General features: G+C 39.7%; 1 protein-coding gene across 1 annotated transcript in view; it reads right to left on the reverse strand.

Annotated features, from left to right (window-relative positions):
* Positions 1–15,634, reverse strand: part of TRPC4 (transient receptor potential cation channel subfamily C member 4) — a 166,549-nt gene that overhangs the window by 13,691 nt on the left and 137,224 nt on the right. The window contains exons 6-8 of the mRNA XM_031684604.2: positions 8,200–8,513; positions 3,641–3,836; positions 29–223 (exon numbers count right to left, since the gene is read on the reverse strand). Coding sequence (XP_031540464.2) covers positions 29–223; positions 3,641–3,836; positions 8,200–8,513 — 705 coding nt within the window. The remainder of the gene's footprint in view (positions 1–28; positions 224–3,640; positions 3,837–8,199; positions 8,514–15,634) is intronic.

Consider the following 15,634-nt stretch of genomic DNA (forward strand, 5'->3'; position numbering starts at 1 on the left):
CAGGAATGCTAGCATGCTGTGTTCTTACCCCTATGGTTCCAAAACTTTCTGGCTTTCTTCTCATCTTTTTCTTGCACAGGTGCGTCCATATCCATTTGATCAGGTACCAGAGAGACTTGGGGCTCGGGATGACGTTGAAGGGAGTAGGCAGGGTGCCCCCTTCCTCAAAATAACTCATCCAAAGCTTTGTTCGAGCAAATTTCCACTCTATGTCTGCATGGTCCTGAGCAGGAAAAGATGACAACTGCTGACAGGTTTCTTAATTAATAAGGTGAGAGAACCCTCACAGAGAGCCGGTAACCTGACTTTGAGTGGCTCTTGGAACATTAATTAAATTGCTTATCAAAGCACCACCGACTCCCGGAGATAGTCACCTAGACGTTTCAGACAATGGCTGACCGTGGAGAGGAGCCCCCGCTCTCTTGCCACTTTTCACCCCTCCCTCTTCTCAGAAGCGGACATGTAAAGTAATTCCATGTCAAAAAGACTGCAGTGGTGAGTGGTGACTTGAAGATGAATCCTCACTTCACTCAGTGTCATTAGATTCTGGCCACGAGTGGGGCTTTATGTCTTACCCAAGGCCTTGAACCCCGACCTAGGTGCACGCTCACAGATTAGAATTCTGGTGTTTCCAGGAAAAGTCCTACCTGATATGCTTCCATGTGAATCCACCTTGTCCACCTTGAGGCAACAGGCATAAACTCAGAGAGAAGTTCCTCTAACAAATGTGTAAGAGGGCCTCTGACATGGTATTGACCTTGACATAAACTTGGCCAAAGAGGAGCATGGCTAGCAGCTGCCCACAAGCCTGAGGCCGCCCCCCAATTATTTATTAATGATTCTACTTTGTGAGTCTCCTGGAAAAACTTAGGAACATTTGTGGCAATGAGATATGGGCCAGCCACTCTCCTCTTAAATTAGCCACAAAGCTTATTTAAGCAGAAAATCTGGAAAGTAGGAGGTGGTAGAAACTAGGCAAACACACATTTTAAGAATTCAAAATAGTTCATGTTAACCCATTAATAATATCCAAACGAACTCAGAATTTCGAGTAGACTATTGGACTATACTTCGTTCTAATAGTCCTCAATCACTGTCTGCTGATGAATGCAGATGTTGTGCATACATTTCTCCTCTGAACAGTGCGGATTGTAGTCTAGACTGTGCTTTCAACGGGCATCACCGTATCCAGAAAACGCCTGGTCTTCGTTAGCAAATGTTTGATTGATGGATGGATCGATTGTTGGAAGCACAGTTTCCCTCCCTTGTTCTCTCCTCTTCCATTTCGACCTCCTACTCCATCTTTTTTTCTAAGCAAGCTTATAGAGTCTGCTTTAATGAAGAAATGCAGATATGGTTTGCTGCAGTCATGGGGAGTGGGACTGAGTGAAACTGGCTTAAGGTCATAAAAAGGCAGTCACATAGGTGACGTGTTAGCCAGTGAGTAGCTTCAGTTCCTTCTGATTCTCAGGGAGTCACGAGTCCAGGACTATCCTGACCTCATTCTGTTCCCTTCCTGCTGCCGCAAAGCAGACTCTTCCTTTGTTCAAGGTTTGGGATTCTGAAAGGGTCTGTAGCAAAATCTCTAATGGTTAGAAAAACAAGGTGAAAAGTTCCAGGCCCGTGATGGCTAAGTCACCTCGCTACCCACCTTCTAACTCGTAGTCAATATTTAAAGCTTTGCTTAGGTACTTCCTCTCCTAGGAACCTGCCCCGACTCCCATCAGTCTCAGCCGCCTCCTGCCCCCAGTCCACGTCGTGGTCCTCTTTTCTGTACTTGTCTCAATATTGAAATTACTGAATTTTTTTCCCTACTGCATGACTTCTTCCTTGAGGCCAGGGACTTCATTCTTCTGTGTGTCCCTAAAGTCAACCATATTCCTGGCATATACTAGTGCACAATAAATATTTGATCTACAAAGGAGTGAGTGAGAAGCAGCCTTCAGACATAGGCTGCATGATCACTTTTGCCTTTCAGTGACTGCATTCCCCTCTTTTTTTCATGCTTTACCCTAAATCTCTGAGTTAGGGATAGCAGGACAAAAAGAGAGACTTCGGGGTAGATCCCGCCACTGTGGAGCAGGTGAAAATCAAACACTTGGCATGTTCATGCTCCAAGGAGGCATCGTGTGCAGGATGCTGGGGGAACAACTGTCTCAGGTTCTCAGTGCCTGCTCACCTCTCAAGTAGCTTTAGAGTTTGGGCTAAACAAAAATTGAGGTTTGAAGATCATTCTCATCTTTATAAGAAGTCACCTAGAAGGACTTTGCCTCACCCTGAAGCAAAAAGAAAACATTATACTATTCTTGAATAATATTCTCTTCTCGATGAAATTGATGCATTTAATAGCATCCGAATTGTATATACAGCTTCTCTGTATATAGCTTGATAATTAGAGGCTTTCTAATATTTTTGGAAAGGTGATCTGGAAAACAGAATCCACATTTTCCAAATGTGTTGACTAGAGGAATACAGAACTTTTGAAGAAAAAAATATATATATTTGGACTACCTAAGTATATATATGGACTATCTATAAAGTTTCAGTTTGTGAGCTGCTTAAATGGAGTTCCACAAATTCAGATATTTATCCTCAAATCCTAGGACCTAGGTGTATTCAGTGGGAACATTTTAGTCTTGGAATCAGTAAATAAAAATCATTTATTCTTGTGGTTTATGCAGTTTTTCATCTGTGACAGGTGTCTTGCTTCCATAAAGGAATTTTAAGTAAAATTCAGAGTTCTGCTTCTCAAAATAACAATAATAACACCCCAGAGGCTTAGCAATAGATTCAAAGATGCAATATAATTGCAGTTATTTATGGAGTACATGGGTAGCCTGTAATTACTCTTGTAAGATGCTACTTGTCTAAAGTATACATATATAAGTCTTAAGGAATATATTTCATTCCAGTGTAGGTTTGTGCTGTCACTGTTGCTAACGGCCATAGACATGTATCACTAGTACGCAAGCTCAAGGGGATAAAGGGCTTAGCTTCCTTGTTCATCACCGTTATCTTTCGTTCCTAGACCAGTACCTGGCAACAGAGTAAGCACTCAGTAAGGATTTATTGAATAAATAAATAAGCTAAGCTGTTTGGATTCTAGAGTTTCAAATAAAGACATATGGTACTGTGTATTCTGCTACACAACTCAAGGTTACTCCTACATGGCTTTTTTTCCCCCCTCTGGCCTTTAAGAAACTGAAAATCTTGTGCTTTTTCCCTCAGACTCCTCTCTGAGCTGGCTCTTGTATCTTGCTAAATCAGCATAAGTTTGCTTACATCAAGGCTCTAGATTAGATGGTCAAAGACAATGCAAAACTTGGGCACTGCACTGAGTTTCTGCATAAAGACGAATTGCTTGTTCATTATCCATGGCTCACTTACTGTCTGCCACAGCCCATGACTGCCTGGCAGAAGAAGCTGAGTTTATTTCATAATCATCCATAATAGAGAAAAAAACCTAAATTTGTATGTAGCCAAATATGGTGATACTGTGCAGAAACTTCTAATTAACTATTGATATTATAATTCTGATTCATCTCATGATTCAACTCAATGGCAGACTGCATTTCCAATGATAATAGGATGGAGTACAGCAAGGAAGAACACGTTCTAGGGGAAAACTTATTCAACTTACAGCAATAAGTTGGTAGGAATTATTCATCATGGCTATTAGCATGTTGAGCAGGACAACCAGAGAGATGACGTTGTACGTCCCAAACATGGTGGCGCCAACAAACTCAGTGAATTCGTGCTGAGCTTTGACATTGGTCACGTATAAGTTGATGAGACCAAATATTGACCAAAACAGGGACTGCAGAGTCTCAAATAACCTGGAATAAAGATAAAATGACACTCATAGCTACATTAACAGAACCATTATGCAATACAATACAACAAGAGAATATGATTACTATTAGGTTATATTTGATTAATTTAAAATAAACTTAATGAAAAGAATCAAACAAAATTGTTTTCATCACACTAGCACAAATAATGTTCTTAATTTTCCTAAGAGCTTTGGAAACTATTTAGTTTCCTGAGCAGGGATGACAAATAAAACCCACAACCTGTTTGCGTATGGCTCTTGAGTTAAGAATGGTTTTTCCTTTTCCCACTGGTTGGAAAGAAATCAAAAGAAGAGTGATTATTTTGTGACTGTGAAAATCATAGAAATTCACAAGGCAATGCCCATAAATGACATTTTCTGGAAACACAACCATAACAGTTCCTTTTTGCATTGTCTATGGTTTCTTTCATGTTAGGAAGGCAAAGGTGAGCAGTTACAACAGAGAGCTTATGGCCCACAAGACCTAAAATATTTATGACCTGTCCTTGTCATAGCAAATTTGCAAACCCCTGTCCCAGGGCACTGAGTAATAGCTAATAAATGATACATCCTTAGGCTTAGTCTTTGAAAAATAAAAGTTCTTCTACCTGATTTTGCTGTTGGCTGTAGGAGGATTAAAAATAATGTTATCGTTATGGAGTTCCACATTTAGAATTAAACTTGCACAGAGTGAATCCTGCCCAATGACAAAATGTCTCAGAGTGCTCAGATAATAACACTTGCTGCTTCCTTTAGCAAGTATTAGGGAATGTGTTATTCATTCCTTAACTTACTCCCAAAATGGGGTAAAGGGAATAGTATCTGAACCCAGATGAAGAATTGTTTCAGGAGGACCATGATAACACCTTAATGTCATGAAAAGTCAACAGAGCTCTTATACTCTTTGAGAAACGGTTAAAATAAGATTGTAGTTAAATTATATTTTAAGAACAAACCCCCAAACTATCTCACACTCGGCTTGGTGAGCAAGGATGCAGGATTTCAGTGGTCAAGTGTCCCAGGAAGAGCCAGTTCACATGAGGCCAGTGGGTGATGGTATGGCCTGATGTGAAAAGATAAGCCTGAACTGTCAGATTTCCTCTCCATGGAAGTTTATCCTAGAAAGAGCAAGATAATGAGGTAGCTGTGAAAAGGGGCTGAAACGCCAGGAGTTACTATGCAGAATCAGGATCACTGGAGTTATAAGAAGTCAGAGGTTGGAGACAGCACAAGCTAAGAAGCAGAGAATTGAGAATGAATATGCCCTCCACTAATAAGGAAACACTGAAGGGGATTACACACAGAGCAGCTGAGTCATGTTAACCCTGGTTCTCGGAGTGAAAAAGCCCCATAGTCCAGCTGGATGTCCACTCCTGCTCTTCCAGGAGCCAGGGCTTGCTCTGGGCTCTGCCGTTGATAAGATCAATTGTTGCTCAGAGGATCAAAGGACTGTAAGCCTGCGAGTGATTCTAGTACCAAACTCTTGTTACTTGAAACAATCCATGAATTTCTATTCTGTATAAAAAGGAGAATCTAACTAAGGATGCCTTAACTGGTGTTCAGGACTTCTTTTCTCAAATATGTTGTTTTTTTTTTGAAGTAAACAATTTCATTTTTTTAATTGTATAATAAAATTTTAATTGTAGGATATGAATGTAATTTTTTACGTATTGACTTATTTTGCTGGAGCTGTTCAACTCTTCCGGAGGCAAATTATCATAAAGATTTTGGGGTGATTAACCTCAATCAGCCCTTGACTTGCCAGAAGATTGTACATTGTGAGGAGCTGACCATGTATTCTTTTATTTTTATTTTTCAATGTATTTTATTTTTATTGATATATTTATAATAAAATATTAATATAGTTCATTTATTTATTTTTAAATTGAAGTAGAATTGATTTACAATGCTGTACTAGTCTCTGGTGTGCAGCATAGTGATTCAGTTGTACATATGTATATTCTTTTTCATCATAAGTTAATACAAGCTATTAAATACAGCTTCCTGTGCTATCCAGTAGGGCTCGTTGTTTATCTGTTTTGTTTGTAGTAGTTTGACCATGTTTGCCTTTTTTCTTTTCTTTTCTTTCTGGAACATGTATTCTTAAAGGACAACTAGACGTCAGGTTATAACATTGTCAGGGAGAGTTTAATCTAATTTGCCGGCCCCAAACAAAGGCCACTAGAAGTTCTTTTTCAAAAAATTCCTCAGAAAAAAAGTAAATTTGACCCAAGGCCATGAGGTCTTTATTTTTAGTAACTTTAAGGACAATTTCTAAGATTAATGACAGTGTCATTGGATCCAATGTGAAATGATTTTGTTCTTTTTTTCTAAATAGTGTATCTTCTCACTGTGAATATACATACATAATTCAACTGGTTTTCCCCTGACATCAATAGCAGTTCAGCGAGAGAGAAGTTACATGAGAGATATAATAAATTACATAAAATGTTGCCACATTAATCCCATAACAGTTACTTTCCTAAATGTTCAAACGAGGTGATGTGGAATAAAAGAATGGTTATGGCTGACTAATACTGATTTGTTTTTGTATAAATAAGAACTATTAATCATTAAGAAATATTAGCAAACCCATTGGCAAAGCATTTATTTACATTGTTAATTAAAATTTGAAAATGAGGAAATTCAAAACAAGATGACATTTTGTGATTAACTCTGAATTTCATTCTTATTTTTATTTTCCTTTCATTTTTTTCAGTAGAATGAATCAGAAGTAAAATTGGCAGGTTAGTTCCACTTAACCTGAATTAAAGAAGATCTGAGGTGGTAACTGAGTTCTGGGTGCTGTGTGGAAGTTCCTTCTGGATGACAAAGCATGGACTCAGAAGGAGATGGCAGCAGATATGGATGGGGTGGCCTTCGGCAAGCACTTTGCATCAGGGCACAAAGTGCAAAACAACGGGGGATGGTGAGAGATGGAGCCTGCCAAACGGCCCTCCATCAGAAACCCAGGAGGCCAGTCAGCAGACAGACACCATCCAAGAAATTTGTCAGAAGCAGATTCTAATCTGTGAAGGGGGAGGTTGGTGGATTCCACCATTGTAAATCCGTAGTCCTCGTTGCCAGAGGCAAATGACCAAGTCAAGGATCCCAAGTGGGTGGAGAAAGACATGGTCTCATAGGAAAACTGAGACACAATCCATGGCCATTAGTCACCAGGATGTTGCTGCAAGAGGTTTCCCTGAACTGGGCAAGAAAAAGCCTCAGGAAGACGACAAGGCTGAGCAGGCTCGTTGGGCTGGGGGACAGACCGCTGCTTAAGCCCAGAATAGACGGGCTGGGAACAGGCCATGAAGGGACACGGGGGAGCTGAGATGAACTTTGTTTTCTTTATGATTCATCGTTTGTATCAAATCAATTTCTGAATGGATTTGAGGCAGCTAAGGCTGTGATGAAAACTGTGATTATTTATGTATAAATAATCAGATGCTGGTGAATTAAAATGGGGGTTTTCAATACTGGGATCAGAGAAAAAACAAATGCAGAATTGAACCAACAAGAATATTTTCACCAAAAGTGATTCGGTTTATGTGAAGTTATTGATTTTCTCCCACTTGAGAAATGGCTGTACTCTCTTAGATTCCATAAAATTCTGTAATGGCTGCCTGACTTTTAAAGTCATCTACAAAATGACCATGTGTTCATAGGTGTTTACTGTGCAGAGAAAAATCACTTAACTTCTTAATTCATCTATAAATTCACTGCGTGTCTCACAGTGGCCTGTGGGCAGGGAAGAAATGGCCGTGGACGTGGAGAGGCGTTTTCTATCAGGGCTGTGTGAGTGTGGAACACAGTGGTCATGAACCTGTGCTGTTAATGAACCTGACTGAGAATGACCAGAGCTTGACATGAGACAAGTCCAGATGCTCATCAGATGTAAGAGCACAGAAAGTTTTCTGTGCATCATAATAATGGTTTAGATTAGCCTACAGAGTTAGGTCTCTATTTTGCTTAGATTTTTGTGTAGGGAACCCCAGGATAAAAGAGACATGTGAAAGGACTTTAGTATCTGGAAAACGCCTGAGAAAAGATTGAAAAGCATTTGGATTTTCTTCCATGATTGGTTTTACATACATTCCCTCTCTTAATGTCCTCATAAGCTGTCAATGGACACAAGTTTCCTTTTTATTTCACATTTTAAAACAGTATATATAACTGTCTTTTATATGAGGTCATTTAAAAGAAAAGACCATTTTACTAAAACTTAAAATAAATGTACTGGATATTTCTGTTTCTGCACTAAGCACATTTTTTTCTTTGCAAGCACTTGTCACGGTTCAAATTCAATATGTAATACACTCAAAATTCTGCCCAACATTTCCGACAGAAATGTCTGTCCGACTTACGTTGAAAATGCATTGTTCTGCTTTTCACATCGTATGCCTTTGCAGCTTAACCCTTTTGTTTCTTCGTAATAGAAGTACAACTGATTTAGGCCGTTTGCAAATGCTAGCAGCACCAGGCAGTAGATGAATAGAAACTTCAGGATGTCCAGGAGCATTCTTCCCAGAGAGATCTGCAGGGGCCCCAGGTGAGAATTTGCAGTGAACAGTGAGATCAGGCGCAGGGAACTGAATATGTTTGCAATCGCAAATAAAGCTTCAGCCACCAGAGTGGGATGCCACATGTCCCACGATTCTCGGGGATTAAGAGCACTGTACTGGAGGAAAGAGAGAAACAAGGAGAAAATAACATATAAAAGAAGTACAAACAGATGACGTCAAGTTCGGGCCAGGGTGATTTCTCAGGGAGGTCCAGGACAGCCGCTGCCTATCGTGCGGAAGCTGTGTCCCCCTTGATGGGGAGAGCAATACTAACCCACCCCCAAAATAAGAATTTAGTAACGGAAGTTATAACTTATGAGCTTTAATCACAGTGACCTTCCTGGTCTGTCCTTGTCCATTTGTGATGTTTGTGAATCTGTGAATTACATCTGCCCTTGATCTTTCCAGTGGAACTTTGAAAAAAAAGGAAAGGAAACTATTACATATGAAAAAGAAGAGTCTGATTTTACTTTGGGGGAAGAAGACCAATAGGATAATAACAAAGAAAACTACATTGTAAAGGAAAACGATTACATTTTAATCAAAATCAATGGCTTCACTTACCATACTTGGCACACCTGCCTATTGTAGAGGAAGGCCTGTAGGATACAAATCACATATAAAGGAGCGGAAGTGATGGTGTGTTGCCTTGGATATAGTAGTGACTAGTGTGGGCGTAACCGTGAGTGGTTGGTATCTGTTACAACTTAAATGTATAGAAAACCTAACTTGGAAATCATCCCATCATTCAATTAATTGCTAATTTTTAATATTTAATGTGTAGAAAGTGTGATGTTCGTCTGGACATTTTAATTAGATAAACTACGTGATTTTAGAAAAATATTTGCTACATTAAACTTTGACCAGAAATTATTTTAAAAGTATGATTTAATTAAAATGTCAGCTTTGAACTATTAAGCTATGTAAAAAGCACAATGAAAGTTATCCTTTGTCTTGAGGTAAATTTGTATCCTTACCAAAAAAAAAAAAGTCAAATACACTCTTTGAAATATCACATTACGAACCTCTTTAATTAAACCTGTGTAAGAACTGAACAATAAGTTGAATTCGCTTCTTCATACACGTCACTAAAAATACATCTAAACAATTGCATCTTTTTCCTAATGATCATGTCAGGAAAAAAAAATGTACTACTGTGTAAGTCCCATCAGACTATTTCCCTTCCGTTTACATTAGTTTATATCAAAGACCTTTACAAATGTTAATTAATTCTCTTGAAACTAACAGACAGTATATTTTAAATCTCCCTACGGAGAAAGTACAATACAAGCTCTTGATTTTGCTCAACACTCAGACTCTTGCTTGAGTGACAATTTAAAACAATCAAGTTGGAACTAGAAGAGAATTATTTTCTATTTTTAAATCCTGATGACGGTTCTTGAATATTCCCATGCATAGCTTCAGCATAAAATGGCTGAGGACTGAAGATACAGAAAAAATTTAAGTTGTTGGTGGTGTTGATTGTAACAAGTATCAGAGTAAGGGTTTGTGGTATCCAACACTACCTAATTCTCTCCACTCCCCACCCCAACCTTGTATTTGCCACCTTTTCCTTCAAAGACTAAGATAACAATCACCTTCCTTTTCTCATGTCTCTTGAAAGACGCACATATTTTAGTGGAGAACATCTCCCCTTCTGTTGATGGCTAATTGTATTTCTCTCCCTCTCTCCCTACCTAATCCAGCTTAGGACCACATCTCAGAATGTACAAAATACTAAATGGTGAGCATTGTTAAGGATGTGATGGGTTTCTTGAAATTTCGCACAACATTTAACACAATGCCCTGCATGTCATAGATGCTCAAGAGACATTTTCCCCCATCAAGTGTTCTTACATAGTCCAGTGATGAGGACAGGGACAGCTAATTATAATAAAAATGCTTTAACACATTAACACAAAAGCGCTGTGGGATTAGAGAAGAGAAAGTGATGAATTCTATCTGGGGCTAATGGGGCCGGCAATGGATAGAGATGATATGTGGTTCAAGCTCTAATCATCCTCCGAAGTCATGCAGTCTAGTGGAGCTGCCTTGTCTAGGTCTCACAGCCAGCTGGAGCCAGTTGGATATAGAATCCGTCATCACATGGTGACCAACCGCAGCTCTGCTGCTGCCTTACTGTACCTTGGAACCCTTCTTAGCAAATTACCTCAGCTGGGACTTGCAAAATCGTAAGAGGAGGGTTTTCCACTTTACAAATCAGAGACGCTAGTTTCTGCCCCAGTAGAATCTCCTGAGTCTAACTCAGAGTCCAGCACTTCTGTTAAGTGTTGAGAAACAATGCTACATGAGTATGTTCACATTCCTGCATGGTCAGGGCTTCCTGAAAAATATTGCTGGTACTCGGATTAAAAGATATTTGAATGGCAAACAAGCCTTGGACGCTAAAGACATTCCTGAGAAATTTAGAAACATCTCCCCTAGTACCACCTGCTTGCATTCTAAGGATAAAAATCCGAGGGACCTTTGCCTCCACAGAGAGAATCTGTTTACTTTAGGAAGTGAAGGTCTTTCTCTTTCCTTCTCTAGGGGGAAGGCGGGCAGTTGACACAGCTGCACTGTATAAGTGCTGAGATCCACGGTTTCCCAGTTCCTCTCCTGTGGTACAAAGGCGTGTATGTGAAGGATACATCTGGTCGCCCTGTGGGGTCCTGGCACACAGGGAACCAGGGCTGGGATCATTATGTACGTAAACTAGGTACGTAAATAGTTTTTTTGTTCTCTGACCCAGAAACCTTGTTTCCTGTCAGGAAGAAATACAGATAGGAACACTTAGTAATGATCTCTTGATTTCATTCTTTTAACTTTACCTTTTAATTTTTTTCCCTCTTATTCACATCTATGTGCATTTACCTTAGGTCTTTAAATATAAGCATTGTTTTATAAGGTGAATTTTAAAATTCTTACAAACCAGGCTGTTCTGGGACTTTGTAGAGAACAACTGTCATTCTTTAGTTATTAAATGTATTTTCCACAGCCAGTTTCAGGAATTAAAAGATTAACTTGAATTTTAAAGTCTGCTTTGACGCTATTTGCTAAAAATTATCCATAAAATCTATACTCCTATTTCGTCTTTGCTTGTTTGCCTGCAGCCATGGTGATGACTCTTGTCAGTGTCCTTTGCAGGTTCCTCTTCCTCACTTTCCCCTTAAATGTTGAGTTTGAGTCTCAAGATTCGTCTCTTCTCATTCTGTCTACGCTCCCTGGATGTTTCCTGTGATTTCAACTGTCATTTATTAAGCTGATGACTTCCACGACCCAGCCCAGACATCTCCCCCCACAGCCCTATTTGGTATTCTGCTGCCTCTTGACTTTTCCTCTTGGATATTTCACAAGTGTCTCAAACTCACAGGCCAGCATTATTGAAACTCATCTTTTCATCCTCAAACTGCTTCTCAAGGTATGCTTTCTGATCTCCATGAATGGCAGCAAATCCCCCAAGGCAGAATTTGCGGTTGATCCTAGAGTCTTCCCTTTCAAACTCCCAGTCTTTACTCTGAAATCTTATATACGTTGCTTTCCCTTCTACAGGGGTATCCTCTCTGTTAACAACAAGCACCTCTATTCCCCACAGAAATAATGATAATAGCCCACTAACTGTTCTTCCTGTCTTGAACCTTCTCTCTCCAATCATCTATTTCTTCCAGTATCATCTTTTAAAATCAGACCATCACATATCCGGCTTAATGTTCTCCTGTGACTGCAATGTCCTCCTGATGAAATTCTGACTTCCCAGCACATCCCATGAAGCTTCTGGAATATGGGTTTTGACTTCCTTTTGAGACTGGCCTGCCACTTGTACCCAAATAGGTGTGTATGGCAATTCCCAAATGACCCTCACATGTTCACCAAAATGTCTCTTCTATGAATACTGGGCCCTTTGTCTAGAATGGATTTAAATTCTAATTCTTTTGATTCTTTAGCTGTTACTCATTTATCAAATACGTGCTGAGTCCCTACTGGGTGTCAGGCACTATCTTCAGGGTTCACAGTCATGATCAAACAAGATATAATTCACGCCCTGCAGGCTGACAGTACAGTGAAGCAGGTGGACATTAAATAAGGAACGCTAATCCTCCCCTTGAGAAGTACCCTAGACCACAGAGGAGTGGACACTGGGGTCCCGCTGACCAGAGCAGGTAGAGCCACATTAGAGAGACAGACCCAGAGTGACCTTACCCACCTCTAGCCCTTTCAGGACCATCCCTTCCTGTTCTCCTCTCCCTCAAGGATTCGTTTTCTAATATAAAAAGCTTGGTCTTGCCTTAAGCCTTCATTGCTATTTCGATTCTTTTTAAGAGAGTTACTCCTTTGCTGATCTACAAAATAGAATATTTACCCTTGGATTACTTGTCAGATTTCCATGCAGGGTGCTTTGTCTAAAGCATCTTTGATACTGGACATCTAGTAGAGTGTTTTATAGTGATAGGAGCTCAGGAGGCCTAGGTTCTAGGGTGAAGAATCACAGACATATTCAAAAGCATGGTTGTTAGAAAAGACGGACCGTTTGTAGAAATGTGAGTATCTTAATACAGCTGGAATGCAGAGGGCTTGGGAAGAGTGATGACTCAAAGAGGAAGCTGAATCCAGGTCATGAAGACATCAGCAGAAGTGTTAAGAGAGGAAGATGGATTCAATCATAATGTTGGGTTATTACGTTCCTTGAATATAGGAAAATATAGGTATGATGCATACTTATAAAGGTCAAGGAATCCATCAAAATGAGTAAAACTTAAGTTGATGCAAATTGAAAGTATTTTCATATGAAATTAAATAGAAAATGTAGGCTGGTTTTAATGTCTGATTTATAAGGTGAAAACTTTTCCCTTTCTGCAAATTGGTTAGATCATTAAGTAGGGAGAGACAATAACAAAGAATATGATTTTCTCCTGTGGTAGATAATACTAGATTAAACAATTAGTTTTAATATCTACAGCTGTCTGCCATAAAACTAAAGAACACTCAGAAAATTTCATAATTTGAAGAATATGCTACCATTACAGCATTTCTGAAATGGAAACCACATCTGCCTTCTTTCCAGCTGATAAAAATGAGAGAGATCAATGAGAAATACTTAGAACTATGTAGGAGAATGGTACTATGAAAAATTCGACCATGACTATTAAAATAAAATGTTCTTATTCATAGTAATTTCGATTTTTGAAAATGTTATTTATATTACACATTATGTTACATAGTAGCCAAGACATAGGAATCTAATCATTTCTTCCAAATAACTGAAGATAAAAAATATAAAAGACAAGTTGTACACATGAAAAGGGGCTGCGGAATATTTAGGGGAAAACCAGTCCTAATGCAGGTGAAGTAACATTTTATAAGTGTGCCCAGGCAGCCACAAGCCCTGGATTAACTCATATTTTATAGGTGCTGAGAAGAGGGAATGACTGACAAACCATCACCTTCAAAAATAAAGAGCATATTAAAAACAAACAAAAAGAAGCTACAATCCATGAGCTGTGAAATGCTAATGAATCAAGGCAGTTAAAGAGGGACCACAAAGGCTGTGTGGAAGGAGGAGATTACTGAGGGCTAGAAACTTCAGGGCTCTCTTTGCACAAGGTAACACTATTGCATTTTAAGAAAAATTCAAACCAACCGAGTGCTTCTGTTAAGAGCTATCCCGTGGCATTAAATGTGTTTATTAATGTAATCTTCACACACGTTCTATGGGATTTGATTATTAGTGTCATTTTACTAATAAAAAAAATTGAGGCAGAGATTAAGTAACTTGCCCCAGACCACACTGGTAGGACGACAGTGGGACAGGCAGTAGCCATATCACGCATGGATCAGAGCCCAAACTATGGCTTTGGTTAGAAGGTTTCTTTTGTATATTTAAGAAAAGAAAAAATACCCACTCCGGGTGAGTGAATTGTAAGAGGATGAACCAAATCAGCCAGTACGGCCCTTCGGCCTGTTCTAGGAGGTACTCCCCCTGGAAGAAAGGGTTTTTACAGTAAGGGCTGACAGTTCATTTGGTCTGGACCCATGGCTTGGCCACAAAGACTTAGGGTGAGATTCGTGTTACTGCTGATGCACCTGCAGATGGAAGGTAAAACCCATGCAGCTCCAGCAGGGATCCCAGTTGTATCGAACTCCTTGGTCATCCTGCCTGCATCATGCTAAGGCAACCCTTTACCTGCGAGCAGCTTCAGGCATTCATCATCATTTGACTCATTCTCTGTTTTAATCTCATTCGTGGCTCCTCTTTATGTGAAGGGCAAAATCCAAATTCTATCACGGGATATGGAAGGTCCTTCCATCCTCTCCCTGCCCCCATTTCCTGGATCATCCCTCTGAGATGCTGACTTCCTTTACACACTCAGACTCTTGCCCAGTGTGTCTTTTCTCTCTGGAATGAAAGCGCGTGTGTGTTCATGTACATGGTAGATGTCCACTCACTCTGCCCTAAATAATTGCAGAATGATGCAGCAAAGTTTGGTTCCTTCCTTGATGCTGCCATAGCCCCTTTTGGGGACCTGACCACATTGTGCATTTCTCTTTCCTTTCTGTGAACTGCTTAAAGGGCGGGGGCTTTGAAGCTCAGGCATCTTTGCATTCTCAGCAAACAGATGGAGAGCTGGTATCTTAGTGTGACCTCATACATTCCTATTGATTGATTCACATAATGACTATTTGCCTTATTTATAGCAATCTCTTTTTGGACACTAATAAAGTGCCTTTTCCTGAAATAGTAAGTTATAATTTATTAAAAATGAGCAAGAAAAATGGAATGATAGAACACACACAAAAAAAAGGGTAAGGAAGGGTGAGTCAACAAATCAGCGTGACATCACAGACTCCCAAAGTAGGTGTTCTTTCGACTAGCATCATCACTGAGCAGATAATACAATTGAGCCCTATTTTAAGTCACTTGCCCTAATTCACCTAGGTTGCACCTAGTAAAGGCAAGCGTGAATTCAGAGCTCCGACTCTTTTGCAACTAAAATAAAGCAAATGAAGAGGCCCACGAAAGACATTTCAAGAGGCAAGTCCAATGGACTCACAGTATAAGCAGGAGAAGGAACAGGAGTGAAAGAGACAGAAGGATTACTCTTGCACACTTACTGTCTACCCGGCACTTTAAACGTATCGATCCATTTACTTCTTATGCCAACAGCATCGGGGAGACATTGTTACTTTCCTTACTTTACAGGAGAGGCACAGAGAAGTGAAGAAGCAGGTCCAGGTTCAC

Source organism: Vicugna pacos, chromosome 14, assembly GCF_048564905.1.
Source record: "Vicugna pacos chromosome 14, VicPac4, whole genome shotgun sequence".
NCBI classification, from domain to species: domain Eukaryota; kingdom Metazoa; phylum Chordata; class Mammalia; order Artiodactyla; family Camelidae; genus Vicugna; species Vicugna pacos.